This window comes from Mycteria americana, chromosome 13 (genome assembly GCF_035582795.1).
Source record: "Mycteria americana isolate JAX WOST 10 ecotype Jacksonville Zoo and Gardens chromosome 13, USCA_MyAme_1.0, whole genome shotgun sequence".
Classification (NCBI taxonomy): Eukaryota; Metazoa; Chordata; class Aves; order Ciconiiformes; family Ciconiidae; genus Mycteria; species Mycteria americana.
In genome coordinates, this window is record NC_134377.1 from 9,829,513 (window position 1) to 9,844,615 (window position 15,103).

Below are 15,103 nucleotides of genomic sequence, written 5' to 3' on the forward strand. Positions count from 1 at the left end.
GAGCTGGAAGCCCGTGGCTGCGCTGGTCCCTTCAGCTTTTGGGCATCGGGCCCTCTTGCCGTGGGCTCTCGCAGAGCCTCCATCGTCTCGTTTTCCTCGGTGCCCTTGGAGCACTGCCGTTTAGCGATCTAATGGAAGTACAAGATAGCTGGTTTAAAAAATGAGCTCCGTTTTAGGTGATCAAAAGCAGGCGGTGGGGTTGCCTGGTCCCTGCGGTCAGCTGGCTGTCACAGGCAGTTGGCTGCTGCTGCTCGTGCTGTTCAGGCTCATCGTGATCAAAACTGAAAGGTGAAGTTTGTGGTTTAATTTGTTCAAATTGAATTTTTTTTTCCTCCCTGCAGTAATAAATTACTGTAAAAACTCTAAACTAAACTGACAAGCACTTGAGCAGCCTGCAAATAATTACCATAGGCTCCTCTTAAAGGATTACTCTGAGCCCTGCCTAGGAGGAAGAACAGGTATTCACTGATGTCTCGCAATATTAGTCGTATTTTTTCTTTTGGCTTCGGTCTATATTTGTATTTAGCCTGTAACGTGACTTCTGAAATATGTTCATGCGCATATGCTCTGCATGGTTCTTTTTTAATTAGATAAATTAAAATGGATGAACTATACATGTCAGTTGGGTGTATTAATTTTTTAAATCCTATTTCACATTATGGCATCCAAGAGGGATTACACAGACTTTAATTTTTGAATGTCTGGTTTATGGCTCTTCATCTACAACACTTTCAATCATTTCAGAAGCATTTGAATCACTGAGACAGTCTCTTTTTTTTTTTTTTTTTTGAAACCTAAATTTGGTCATTTAGGAAATAGTGGTGGTTTTGTTTCTGTAACTTAGTCTGTTTGGATCTATATCTTGTTTTGTTGCTAGTAGAGGTCTTCAGGTCAGTAGTGTTCAAAAGCCAGTATCCAGCATTATTCTGATCCTTTGTACGTAAGACAGCATTGAATAGGAACAGCCTTCCGCATGGAGATGGGTAGGAGGCATATATTAAGAGGTGTAACCTCTGAGGTTGGGGAATGTCATCACCGAATGGGAGAAGTGAAATGCCAACCATTTCTTCTGCATGTTTAAACACGAAAGAAGACGACCCTGTCCCAGACCTCTCCCTCCTGCCTCTCTTCTCCCATCACTCATGAAAAGGCCATCGTGGCATTCCCTGGAAACAAAACCCCTCGGAGCGGGACCCAGGTTCTGGCCCTGGAAGTGCAGGAGTCTCCTGCTCACCCTGCCGCTACTGCCATGTGTGTCTTCAGTATTTTAACTACTGCTTCCCATGTGTGCAAGGCTTGACCAAGAGAGATAAAGATGATCAGCAAGAGTGGTTTTTTTTTCCTTTCCCACGGAGGAAGGTGGAGTGTTCGGTGTGTCAGCAGTTTGGGGGGTCAGGTGCTTCAGGATATTAAGGGGCTCCCTCAGCAAACTGTGGACTCAGTCAGCAAAGTCGGTGCACCTGCAAGAGCTGCGTTGGCATCACTAGATTTGTGTCAGTTCAAATGAGGACATCTCATTAGCTTGTTTTCTTGGGAAGTTTATCTATGTAGTGAGCTCAACTTTGGCAGCTTGCTGGTGGCCTTGATCCTCTGGCTGTAGAGAGGCAGGTACAGATCAGGGGTGGGTGTCTGTGGCTGTGACGGTCTGTGTCGGCAGTATTTATTCCTGAAAACAGTATTTTACTCTGCACAACTGTGTCCTAAAAACTTTCCATCTAAGCAAAATACTTCTATGATGAAAACAAGCAGACTTGGTAAATTCAATGACCAGCGACACCCTTCAATTAAAATTTTGGCTCGGTTATCTTTAGGTGTTGCTGGCTGCTGTTGTGAAGCATAGACAAAACCACAGCTTTACTGTACGGGCAGAGCCCTCTTCCCAAAACATTGGGGATGGACAAAGGGATGGGATCGCAGCAAAGCATCCCTGCGTCTGAGGGGGAGCAAAGCCCTCTTGTGCTGAACCTCTGAACCCTCGTCTTGCACCGTCGGAGTTTCCAGTTAGATGGTGCTGGAGAACAGTCGCTGGTTCATTTCCTCTACTGACACATGAGATGATGCAAATTTCATGGAATTGTGACTACCGAAAGAGTTCGTGGAGAATTAGGAAGCATCTTCTCTGCTCTGTGAGATGTGCTCTGTGCTGTCTGTGTATTACAGCTCTCTTCCTTGTTTCCCTCCTTCAGACAGGCAGAATTGACAAGTCCTACCCAACAGTGTGTGGCCACACAGGACCAGTGCTGGACATAGACTGGTGTCCTCATAATGACCAGGTCATCGCCAGTGGCTCCGAGGACTGCACCGTCATGGTAAGTGTATTTAATTTGTCTCGCGCGGCAGTGTTTGCTTCGTGGTCGAAATGCTGCTGCAAATGCCACTTGTATTTCTAGAGGGATCTCCTGCACAGACACCAGGGGCAGAGTCCTTGCTGATGTGAGAGTGGTCATGGGCATTCTGCAGATCACATTTTGTCTCGGCTTAAGAAATTATGCTATCTTGGCTGCAGGACCTAGCTAAAAATTGGAGCGAAAATAGCAGAGCGAGCTGCTTTACCTGCGTAACAGCAGAATTTGAACCCTCACAACTGGCACTTTCTTCTCATGTGATGTTGGAGAAGGTGCAACCTCAGACTTCTGAGAAGAATCTCTTCAGCACTGAGATGGCACTTCGAGTACGGACTTGGCCTGTGTCTTCCTGGCTTTGTCTTCAGTTGCTCTTCCCTTGTTCCTTCCCCTGGGGATTTGTCTGACGTTTGGGAAGAGGAAAGAGAAGAACGAGTGCCAGTCAGTGGTGAGGTGTTTTGATTTGTAGTGCTTTGCAGAAGACAGAGGTGGTTCCTTACCTCAAATATCCTAATGCATGCAGTGGTGTGTGTTGGGAAGAGGTGGGGATTGGAGGGGAACAAGCCCATCAGGTTTCAGACTTGCTTCAGCCCTTGATATAAGGGTGACGCTTTAGATTTTTCCTATGTTTACAGGTTGTGACTAGATGTCAAAGGGCTTTTTTAATAAATAAATTAAAAATACTCCAAATTCTGCACCTGCCAACCTTGGTCCTGAGACCTATTTTACCTCAGTCAGAGCCCACTGAACAATAGACAGACGACCTTGCTCCGTGATGGATGTGGAATCCCGTGTATGCAAACACAGCGGAATAAGTGAAAGAAAATCCTTGTAAGATGAAATAATGCCAAATAACTTCAGTGATCTTTGGCCATATTTAGAAATGCTGTAGGCTGAATGTTATATTGAAATCTTATTATAGATCATGTCAGATAAATTCCTTTGCTTCTGTTCATCGTTAAAATGTTTGGGAGGGGATTCATCCCAAGAGGCTTATCCTGGGACAGCTCTGGCCTGTGATCTCTCAGTCTTGGAAGCTGAAGCATGTTAACAAAATGTACTATATTTAATATTAAACAAAACAACAAGCTTCTGTGTTCGTACCGTTCACTACTGGGCTAGAACTAAACTTTGAAGGATGCAGAAATGTTCCTCCAGAAACCAGGATCCAGAAGGGCTGCAAGTCAGAAGGAACGGTCTCTGAAACATGAGCATCAACAGAAGCAGACAAAGCTTAAGGTCCATAACTGCCTTCTTGGAGGCAAAATAAGTCTCTAATCCAAGTGCAATGAGAAGTATGTTGTGAGACTCCAGAGGGATTGAATTATGTAGAAAAAACAACAGTGTTCAATTACAAGTTGTCCAAATGCTCCTAATGTAGACACAAACTGTCCGCAAGAATCTGAGCCTACAACTGCGCAAACAAGCTCCGTGGGGCGTGGGCTCACGGTAGGTTGTCCGCTCTGCGGTTGCTGCTTATTTGCACACACTGAAGCGGGGAGTGAGCTTCCCCTCCGTCCCTGGAGGCAACACGCGTGTGGACGGGCACTGCGATGTAGCTGTCTGCGAGTTTTGCACGCCCGTGTTCGTGTATGGTACCTGTTGGCGTGACCGTGTCTTGAGTGGAAGGCAGCAAGCAGCTGGGAAGGTAAAATAAGTGAGTCCTTGCTGCGCTTGAAGGGACGAGCATACGCAGCTCATGATTTGGAGGTTGTTAGGTGCGTGTTAGCTGGAGGTTTAAAATGCAGTGAAGCTGAGTGCCAGCAATAGTGACGAAGAAAGCAAAGAGGACTGAAGACTTAAGTTGAATCTCCTGTTAAGTATCGCATAACTTCTGATGGGAAATGATGTATCCCAGATCATTTGGGACAGTTGTTAACAGGGCTGGACAGAGCTTCGGTATGAAAGGACAACTCTGGCCTGCACTGTTTGGAAACAAACTGGATGAGCTAGTGAGCCTTCCCATTTTTAATTGCTTTTCTGCCCTGGCATGGGTGATTTAGCATCCTGTTTTCTTTGCTTTTCTTCAAAGTTTTTGGAGTCCTACTTCCTGAACAGCCTGTCACTGAATAAACTCATCTTACTTTAAAGGATATGTGGTTGTTCATCAGCTCTGAACCCTTCATTAGCCAACGTGAAATGAGAAAAAGTGATGTGGTAGAGGAAATCATGTGGCTTTCTGCAGCAGTGCCAGCTGCTTTTAAAAAAAATACCTTATTTTTTTAAAGACCATCTGTGCCTTGGCACTCAAAGTTTTAGGATCTTACCCTCTGCCACAACAGAGCTCATCAACGTCAGCTAGACGCGTATTGAGGGAGCATGGCTTTGAGATGCTATCTGACCAGTGTCTCTGAGATGAAGAGGGCTGATTCCCTGCAGCCATAACTTTGAACTGTCTGCAGACTTTGTGTTGCACAAGGAAGGTTAACTTGGCCCTTTCAAAAGCTAGAAGTATTTTCATATAAATAAAACCTCAGATTTGTAGAAGGTGGAAATACCCTGTGAGCTGCATATAAACCTTGAACAGGTATGGTATATTAGACTGGGGGTTGAAGTTAAGGGACTGGGAAAGAAGACATCTTTTTCTGATGCTGCTTAGCTTTGTAGCTTGGACAGCCTTAGAGGCTTAACTATTTGCAGCTGCATCGAGATTTGTCTGATGCAAGCCACTTGATAGGTGTGATCTGACAGTTTCAGGTGATACACTCATTACTTCTGCTGTCACATCTGATGCACTCAGAAATTATTTGGAGGTAGAGGAGAAAAAGATGGTGGGGGGCAATATTTAGGACAGCTCACCCTTGCAAGACCACCTTTGTGCAAGTCATGGTGCCAACGGGTATAAGCACATCACTGTCTGATCCCAGCAGAGGAAGAAGTAGAATGGACCTCTCCAAAACACCACCTGCTTTCTTCTCTGTGGGAGTGTAGGCTCGTGGAGGAGCGAATGCTCTTCCTTCATCCCACGCTGGGTGTTCCTTGGGGCGTGCATTGGCCTCTGTCCCCTCCTGCCCTTGCCAGTTGGAGTGCGAAGCCACCGGATTCCTTTTGAGTTGGCAAATGCAACTCACTTGAAGTGGTTCGAGATATAATGAAATACTTGTAGTCTGCAAGTGTTGAAGTATTTCCTCTTTATGCCTTGTTCCCAGTTCTTCAGAAGGTGGCCCATACGTCCAATGTAGCACAAGAGCCCTAATCGGACAAGCGATGCCGCGTAGGTGATGGCAGTAGCCTCTCTGCCCCAGTTGCTGGTTTTTTGCCAAATTTCTCTCTCCTTTTGCAGAAGAGCGGGACGGGGAGTCCCCCATCCTGTGCTCTGAATTGCAGAAAGACTTCCTTTACAACGCCGTGGCATGCAGATACCTTCTGTGGCCTCTTCTGGTGTTCTCTTTGAAGAATGATTTTCTTGTGCCAACAAATAAGGAATTACTTAAATATTCATGCTTGATACTCTGCTGAGTGACTGTAACGTACTGCAGGTTTTTTAATTCAGCTGGAAAATGTTTGATTATGTAAAGGCTTGTAGATGGTATCAGAGGGCCTTTCTCAGATACGGAAAATTTGCTTCATCAGAAGGTGAATACTAATGAGTTTGCATGTAATGGCCAGAGCAGAGTTCATTTCATTGAGCAAATTGTTTTAAAAATTAAACCAGAGCCCTCGCAATGACCTGGGACACGAACCTGTTAGCAGACGCTTAAGACGTGGTGCCGGGACAGGATGAACCAGGACCTGTGGAGCTGTGGAGAAGGTCTTACAGCTACAAAAAATGAATGCACAAAGTGCCTTTTTCTGCAGCGATACAAGAGCCGGGACGTAGATAAAACCCAGGGCTCAAACTCATTTGTTTCCTCACGTAATGTGAATACAGGACTTGATGTTGTTTCTAGAAATTTACTTAATCTTCTTCTGCAGGTTGGTGCAGAGCCAGAAGAGACAGGCTTTGATTCTCTTTAAAGGGTATAAAAAGAGTGCTGAAAAAGTTTGCTTTATTTTCTTTCTCACGTGCTGTTTGTGTAAAACCTTTCCCTCCTGCTCTTCCTCTGAGACCCAAACCTCTACACACCGCCGTGGCGTGACTTCACTTCCTCGATCGCAAACAAACCAGCCGTGTGAACTTAAAAAAAAAAAAAAAACACCACCAAACCAAAAAAAAACCCAACCCAAAAACCCCCACAAGTGGGGGAGTTGATAAACTGTTACTGATGTCCAGTTAATCTTGCAGTATTTTAAGGTTTCCTTTGTGTACTCATCCTGAGTCCTCACCTTCAGCAGGCTGGGTCCTGCATCCAAAGCGAAAGTTCCTTAATTCGCCTTGTGAATCTCATTTCATCCCACGCTGAAGACGGGCACCCCACCCTCTGCAGGAATGAGTGGGCCAGGTCGCTTGGGAGCATACCCTGACCTTTCACACTCCTAGCTTTTTTTTGCAATACCAAGCAGGATTATTAGGTCAATAGTTTCTGTAATCTGCAGAGGATTACACTGCTCTGCAGCTGCTGTAAACTATAGGGGCTTTCCCTTAAAGAAAAAAAATCTATCTGTCCTCCAGAGGCTTTTTAAAAAATCCTTTCGTTGGTATTTTGCCTCTTAATACCTCCCTTTCCTCTCCCACCCCCTGCAATCGCTGGCTCACGTTTAAACTCCGTCCTGGAGTTTTCTGGCACGCAAGGTACTTTGCTACGAAGCTGCGCTTGCACGGAAGGATCCCTGCACCCTTCCTGGCTGAGACGGCGCAGAACAGGAACGGGGAGCTCGGGGAGCCGGTCCCTTTGCTGCGGCCGCCCCTCGGCAGGGAGGAAGGTTGGCTGCGGCTGCAGGTGTAGAAGCTGCCCCAACCCTGCTGCCGTCCCCGCGTGGCTCGTCTGCAGGTCACGCTTGGCCCGGAAGCTTGTGCTGCTCGGGGGTCTTTTTGTGAATAAATTCGATTTGCAAAGCTTCCCCCACAAGGAGCGTGAGGCTGAGTGAGTTGGACAGGCCGCTTAATCACGCCGTTTCTCTCGGGGGAAGAAATGGCTGTGTTCATCAAGGCTTGCTGTTTTTAAGGGCTCCTCAAGACTCTGGAATAACCCAGATGTCTGGCTTCCTGCTTAATCCTCAGTGTAACATCAACTTGCATAGGTCAGTCTTGGCTGTCACGGCCTTTTCATCTAGTGGAGAAGTGGTTTTGGTGTTTTTTCTGTTTCTCATCCCCACGTCGGCTGTGCCCCGGCATCTGCCGGCCAGGCGGAGCTGTCGGAGCCGAGCTGCTGGTGTCGAGCACCCTGTGCCCCTGCAGAGGTGTCCCCTAACGCTCTGCTGGGCACCTCCCCGCCTCTGCCTCACCGCCCCTGGCTCTCCTGCGTTGCCCCTTCTGCGGGGCTCTCCCAGCTCTCACGTTCCCTTTCCCGCTTTCTTACTGGTTTAGGTAACACCCGCTTTCTGCAGCGTTGCATCAGTGCTTACAGTTGTGAGGGGTTTGGAGGTGGTTCATCCGAGAGACCCGCGTACAGTTACGACATTAAGCGCAGGTACCAGTTTTAGCGGACTGACGTTAAACTTCCCCTGTCAGCGGACGTGTTTTAAACTGTTGCTACTGCCGGGTTGTTGTTCCCTGACTGGCAAGGAGAAAGCTGCTTCTATAAAAATTGATGGCTTCGTAACCCCGTTTTGTCATGTAACGGGCAGGTGAAATGATTTGTTGCAGTTCGCAAGGCCTGTTGTGTTTCAGCGCAATCCTCTGCGAGCGTGCTGTGCCTGCAGCCACCGGCAAAGCTGGTGTTGAATTGGAAGCAAGCGGGACGACATCCTGCTTCTCCAGACTGAACAGCTCCAGTTTGCAACCCGATTTTTAAAACGTGATTGCTGGTAAAAGCCTCGGTTTATGTCATCTTGTTGCTAGCCCTGTTCCATCAGGCAGGAAGAGAAAGAGGGATGTTCAGCCCTTGCAGAGAAATTCTCTGCTGAGGTTGTGTGCCCGTCGCAGGTCATTCCTCCTGGGATGCTGAGGGTGCTGGGAGGGACGGCGCAGAGAGCTGCGTCGGTGAAAAGTGAAAGCGTTTTAGGGTTATTTAGAGGTGAGCTGGTACGCGCTGAGAGCTTTTGCATCTCGGTGGGTTTTATTTAAGCAGCAGCCATCCATGTGAGAGGGGAGAAACTGGGATCGGTGCAAAAATCCACGTCGCCCTCACGCACGTCTGTCTGCCTCGCTTCCGAAATCCGCTCGGCTGGCATCTGCTGGCTCTGACAGCTTGCTTGGGCATCGTGGGCAGGGTCTGGCAAACCCTATTCTCTAACTCCAGAAAAAGCAAACAATAGAGGGCAAAGCAAATGTGCTCTAATGCTGCCACCTATCTGTAGGCAGCTCTAATTGCTCACTGATGGGCTCTCTAATTAATTTTTTAATACACTATATGTAGGTCAAATTCAGTTCGAAGAGGATTGTCCAGTGCTGAATTGCAGGAATAGTTTTGCTAGGGCTGATCCTGCCTTGGGGCATGGGGTGATGGGTTTTGTCTCTCCCGTCCCTGGTCCCTGCCAGTTGCAGAAGCCGCCTCCTTCGGCGCATAAACCTGCTCTGACTCCGCAGCTGGAATTCCAGTGCTCTGCGATCCGTGGGGGTCTGTTCCTCCTCCTGATGGCACTTTCTGGAAGATGCTTGCAACAGAAGGGTTGTGTAACCAAGCAGGCAAGAAGCGAACAGGCAGTTTGCTGCATTCAGAGGTAGTTTCTGCAACGCTAACTTGGGCTGCTTTAACCTTTGCCAGGACCAAACTGCTCTTCCCCAGTTAAATGGCGTCTGAAAGGAGGCTCTAAACATAATGTGAAAACTAATTGCTGGTATTTCTAAAGAAATAAAAAATAGGCACCAGTATAGCTGCAATATCGTCCCTCCAAGGGACAAGCATAATTTGAAAAGACAGCAGCTTGTTCAGATGGAATTTGAGCCGCAAGGCAAATTTTTTTTAATCCTTCTCAGGCAGCATCTGAGATGAATGGATCTCTGGACACAGCGATAACGGGGCGGTTGCAACATAAGTAGCTGGTGGTTATGTGCTGGCAGCGTGAGCTGGGAAGGACGTTACGCACAGATCAGCCGAAGGTTTATTGGTGGCTGGGAACGATTCCCTCCCCGATTCTCTCTTCCTGTTTATATTGAAAAGTGACAACTCGGACTTGTGCCGTGGCATGGCGTGGCATTGCAGGCAGCAAACGAGTAACACGCTCTTCAGAGGGGATGGCCCTTGGCTAACCATCTTTCCTTTCCCCTTTCCAGGTGTGGCAGATTCCCGAGAATGGACTCACCCTGTCCCTGACAGAGCCGGTGGTAGTGTTAGAAGGCCATTCCAAGAGAGTCGGCATTGTGGCTTGGCATCCGACGGCACGCAACGTGCTGCTCAGTGCAGGTACGGTGCGTCAGGGCTGTGGGATCCACAAGCATCTCTCCCTCGCGTTTTGCTTGCACACCAGGTTTTTTGGAGAAGAGCTTGTTGACTCCTTTTCCTTCTTTCCTCTCTCGGCTGCTTAGGGTTGCTGAATCACAAGACTAATGGCAGTGCCTGGCAACACTAGGACATGTGGCTCACAGCCCCCTCCTTATCTTGGCCTTTTATTATCTTCAGTTTACAGGGACAAAAACCAGGAAATTGTCTGGAGGCATGAATTACAGTATTAAAATTGTTCCAGACTTTATTTGATCTGCAAGTTTCATCCACTAACTATTTACATCTGCACTCTCCTCATCCTTGTTTTCATATACTTCTATAAAAGGCCCAACTGTTTCTCCTTTTCACTGATCCCTGCAAGTATCCCAGAGTCTGGCTGCTCCTTCCACAAGCTTTCATCTTCAGCATTTGCCAAATTGTCTTCTTGACTGGTATGGTCTATGCAATGAGATTCTTTTGACGAGTGAAAAACAGTCACATCATCATGGAAATAAAACGGATAAGTTACTTTCCGTTAGCATGGTCTGAGGCTTTCATAGCATGACCTTTAGGTTGGAGCCCAATAAAAGAAGCCAGTCCTTTCAGCTGGACTGTCAGATGAGCTGTGTGTTTTCTGTTGATATAAATGCCTTCTGAGGTACCTAAATTTCCCTAAAAATGCTTGGAGTTGCAGACCTTGTGGCAGTTAATGTAATGAAACTCTGTGTGAGAACACAAAAGGAGAAGGTGATCTTTCCTAGGTAGCTTCCTCAGACTCCTGTGCTCACAAGCAGCAAGATGTGTGTGTCCAGGCAGCCTGGCCAGGACTACTCCCAAGAAACCCAGAGGAGAAGGGATGCTGTCAGGTCATTGCAGTCTCCAGGGTTCCTCCTGGTGACAACAAACTGATTTTGGATGTCTTTCATGCCCTTTGGGAGTTCAGAGTGATTGCTATCTTTTGCCTCCTTACGTGTTTTCATCCCTCCGGAGCCTTAGGAGAAATTGCTCAGTCACACATTGTGCTTTCCTTCCCTTACCTGGTCCTCCAGTCCTGTTCTTTATTTTGCTGTCATCTTATCTTAGGCTTTATTCTTTGTCTTCTTACTGTCTGGTCCTTGAACAAAACCACCCGCCTGATGGTTGTAGTCTTTGTGAAACTGCTGACCTCAGCTTTTCCTGCCTGCCATTCTTTTTTCTCTTTGTTCTGCTGTTTCTCCTGCTGTCACTTGCCTATTTTCCATCCGTGCCACTTTTACCCTTTCTGCCACAAATCTCTCTGACCTGAGAAGGCAATGACTGGCTGCCAGCCAGTATTCTCACGTATGGAGTTGTAAGAACATCGCCTCTTTGCCCTTGGCATCTCTCGCTCTGCGGTCCTGCAGCTGAGCCAAGACCTGAGAGCTCCTGCGCAAAGCTCCTGCAGTAGCAGGGGCCAGGGCACACTTCCACACCCCCCCAGCCTGCAGGCAGCACGCTGGCTGGGGTGGTGGCCAGCTGTGGGAGCAGTGCCCGCGTACTCCCATGCCTTTGTTTGGGACAGCTACAGCACCTCTGAGAAGGTGCTCGATGCTTTCAAGGGAGGAGTTTTGTGCCTTCTCCGGCTGCTTGGTCCCCGCCCTGAGCCTGTGTTTGGGTGAGGACGTGCTGCCTGGGGCTCCACGTACGTGATGGTGCACAGAGCGTGTTTAAGAGACGGCGTCTGAGGCTTTGGAGCTGCAGCAGGTTTTATTCCTTGTTCCCTGCTTCTGGCTTTTTTTCTGTATACAGCAGCGTTGTGACTTCAGCTGTTACTTTCTATTTTAGGTTGTGATAATGCAATCATCATCTGGAATGTGGGAACAGGTGAAGCCCTCATAAACTTGGATGACATGCACGTGGATATGATTTACAATGTGAGCTGGAATCGCAACGGCAGCCTAATCTGTACAGCTTCCAAAGACAAAAAAGTTCGAGTTATTGACCCCAGGAAACAAGAAATTGTTGCTGTAAGTTTGCGTGATAATTAAAGAAGCAACTGGATTTCACTCCAGCAGAGAGTTAGCAAGAGCATATAGAGAAAGAGCCTTCTTGCTTAGTATATACCATGTTTAGTTGTGTTTTTCAAAGTGAGGAAAAAATTACAGAAGGGATAGCAGTGGTTGAAGGATTTGTCTGGGTTTATTGGGATTAGTGTTTGAACTAGGATTTTAGGGCTCAGTTTTAAAACCTGCAGGAGTGTAATTCCACATCTAATCCTTTTGTATAATTACAGTTCCAAAGTTGTGTATGCAAAGCGGAGATTTAGCAGCCTACATTTATGTCGTAGCTCACAAAGAAGTCTTCCTTCAACCCTGCAAGAGTCAGACAGGCAAAGCTGAAATGAGCCAGGAATGACCACTTCTTTTGTAGTTTAGTAATTGGCTGATGCTGGAGGGAAGAAACCAAAGATAGTTGGATGTTGCTCCATGTAGTTGGCGTCCTGCATGGAGAAGCAGTGTGTCCTGCCAGCGATTCTGTGCAGCTAGAAGAGAAGCCACCACCAGGTGGGTTTTCCTGTTCATTGCTAGAGGCTAACCTGTAAATCTCTTTCAGGAGAAAGAGAAAACCCACGAGGGAGCCCGGCCCATGCGAGCCATTTTCCTCGCTGATGGAAACATATTCACAACTGGCTTCAGCCGCATGAGCGAACGGCAGCTTGCGCTTTGGAATCCAGTAGGTTCCTGTCCCATTACTACTTTGCTGTTGTAACATCCGTTGAGTTACTAGCCCAGACCTGCAGTCACCCACTAAATTCATAGTTCATATACTTGAGCGTATTCCCTCTTCCATCTCCTGCCTGCTCCAACGCAGACTTCCTGTGCCGGAAGGTATCGCCGTTATTTAGGCTGGATGTTCACTCGGTAAAGGAAAGGAGTTCTCTTGTACCAGTCCCTGCCTCACCAAGAGCAGCGATGAAGCTGGGAGCTGCACGTTTGAAATGTCTGAGAAGATGTACACAGAGAGCAGAGTGGCGGTGTGAAGGTCGCTTCATTCTATACGTTATATGTGCAGAGCAAGACAGCAACAATCCCATCACACTGGCACAAGGCAGTCGCTAACACGACTATGTCACATCTTTCCCTTGACTTTGTGAATTTTTTTGGGTCCTACTTTTATTGCATTTTGTGATTAAAATGTCCTTGGGGAATGAATAAGCTTGTGAACATTTACAGCATTTGTTACTGTAACACACAGATCCTTTGGGGTGGTGAAGACACCGCTGCGTGTTTACCAGCTACAAAGAACTGTTAATAATTTAGATCCTATGTTAACATGAGCTTTTTCATTCTTCATTAACATCACTGGCATTTTTTTATTTCCAGAAAAACATGGAGGAGCCAATAGCCCTTCATGAGATGGACACCAGCAATGGGGTCCTGCTGCCGTTCTACGATCCAGATACCAACATTATTTACTTGTGTGGCAAGGTAAAGAGAAGCTTTTGGAATGACTGGGTGTGTTTAGGGGGAGACTCCCGTTGAATGAATGACGCAGTGAAATGTTCCCCAAATGTCTCAGTTGAGAAAGGTAGAACCAAAAAATGAGCACTGCAGCGATGGTCAGGGCTGCAGACAAATCAGGCTGCTCTGAAATCGGTTTGATCCTCACTCTGCAGGACCATGCAGAGAGCCTGTGCAGTCTGCCCTGTGAAAGTCTGGTCTGTAATTGGATGTTTCTTTGAGATGGATTTACTTAGGTAAAGCTGCTCTTAATGCAACAAGTCAGATACCATCATCAAAACATCTCTTGTTGGTGTTGACCCGAACGATTGTACATTAGTGTGGGAGGAAGGTGGTACATTTTAGATGTTATCCTCCTTGTGCTTGAAGATGATGGAGCATGTAGCAACACTCACTGTAATTTTGCAGGGTTAAATAACAGAAAGCTGGAGTCACGTGCTCCTTTCTAAAAGCAATTTGTAGGCATTAAGTGCTCTAAAGTGCCCACTTCTGATGCCGCAGCTTTGGACTTCCTACAAATAAGAGCCAAAGACAAGATTAACCAGTAATTACAAAGGAGGATCCATACAAGTACATTCAAGAATTCCATCTTTGTAAACAGCTAATGAGAAATACCTGTTTTATATCTGCTACCTCTTCTGCTGTTTCAGAGATGCTAGTGTAGTAGAATTGCCTGGAATTAGAGAGAAACTGGTTTATAGCCTTTCTGCCTGACCGTGGCAGAAAGTTTAGCTTTTTCACAAGAGGAGACGCGGAAGTTGACACCCCTAGTCTTGAAGCACGAGCTCAGGTCACTGTACCACAGTATTTTGAAGAACAGCACTTAGAGCTGAGAAACTGTTCCGCTAACGTACTTGGGTTACAGTAGGGATCTGCTTTATGGTCGTTCTGCTGATGCCATAGGGATAGCGAGACACAGCAGTGTACTGTCTGATAGCGACTGCTGTGAGCAGCCTGAGATGAGACATATTCGACTGGTAAGCCATGGAAGTTTTAGCTTGAAACAAAAAGCTATAAACTGTGCATTGCTCTGTGGCAGCCTTCCTGGAAGGAAAGGCTGTCGGGCGAGACCAACGGCTGTCTGGCCTAGCAGGGAGCAGGCGTGTGGGCACGGGGAGCGCCGGCCCCTCCAGCCTCTAGAGTGGTCCTCCTTTCGTTCCTTGCAGGGTGACAGCAGCATTCGCTACTTTGAGATCACGGACGAATCCCCCTACGTTCACTACCTCAACACCTTCAGCAGCAAAGAGCCGCAGAGGGGCATGGGGTTCATGCCAAAGAGGGGCCTTGATGTGAACAAGTGTGAGATCGCCAGGTAAGGAGAGAGGCTGTCAGGGTGGGTGGTGTCGTCTTAGCAAGCCACGCCGTCGTGAGCTCAGCCGTTCAGAAATGGAAAGTCCTGCTACTGCACCTGGACAGTGCAAGCCACGTTCCTACAGTGCACGGCAGCCAGCTTTCTGCAGGCAAGGGAGGACTATGGCAGGAGGGGAAGGGGCCGGGAGCCCTCTCAAACCCTTGTGCGTGCTCCCTGCTGGCAAACCAAGCGCTGCTGGGTGTAGGATCCCGCTGTTGGAAAGACCTCTCTGCCACACTGTTGCTTCTGCAGCGTTTGTTGAGACCTGTGACATGAAGTGATACTTGTGCTGGGCATAACATGATATAACCTCAAAATATGCTGGGACGTAGGCTGAGGCTGTTGTAAATGAATGAGTGATATCTGGCAGAATACATTGTCTGCAGAAAACTTAGCGTCAGGGGGGTTACAGCCTACACTGTCAACATATCGGTGATAAACTTCTGGTGCCTAAGTCTGGTATCAGTCTCCAGCTCGTACACAGCAAGCGGGTTGGAAGCCGGTTTCAGGAATTTGGAGAGTAATTAA

The 15,103-nt window shown here is 47.4% G+C and overlaps 1 protein-coding gene across 1 annotated transcript in view; it reads left to right on the forward strand.

Moving 5' to 3' along the window:
• Positions 1–15,103, forward strand: part of CORO1C (coronin 1C) — a 45,233-nt gene that overhangs the window by 27,838 nt on the left and 2,292 nt on the right. Inside the window, exons 3-8 of the mRNA XM_075516433.1 lie at positions 2,187–2,309; positions 9,598–9,727; positions 11,549–11,730; positions 12,317–12,436; positions 13,087–13,191; positions 14,391–14,536. Coding sequence (XP_075372548.1) covers positions 2,187–2,309; positions 9,598–9,727; positions 11,549–11,730; positions 12,317–12,436; positions 13,087–13,191; positions 14,391–14,536 — 806 coding nt within the window. The remainder of the gene's footprint in view (positions 1–2,186; positions 2,310–9,597; positions 9,728–11,548; positions 11,731–12,316; positions 12,437–13,086; positions 13,192–14,390; positions 14,537–15,103) is intronic.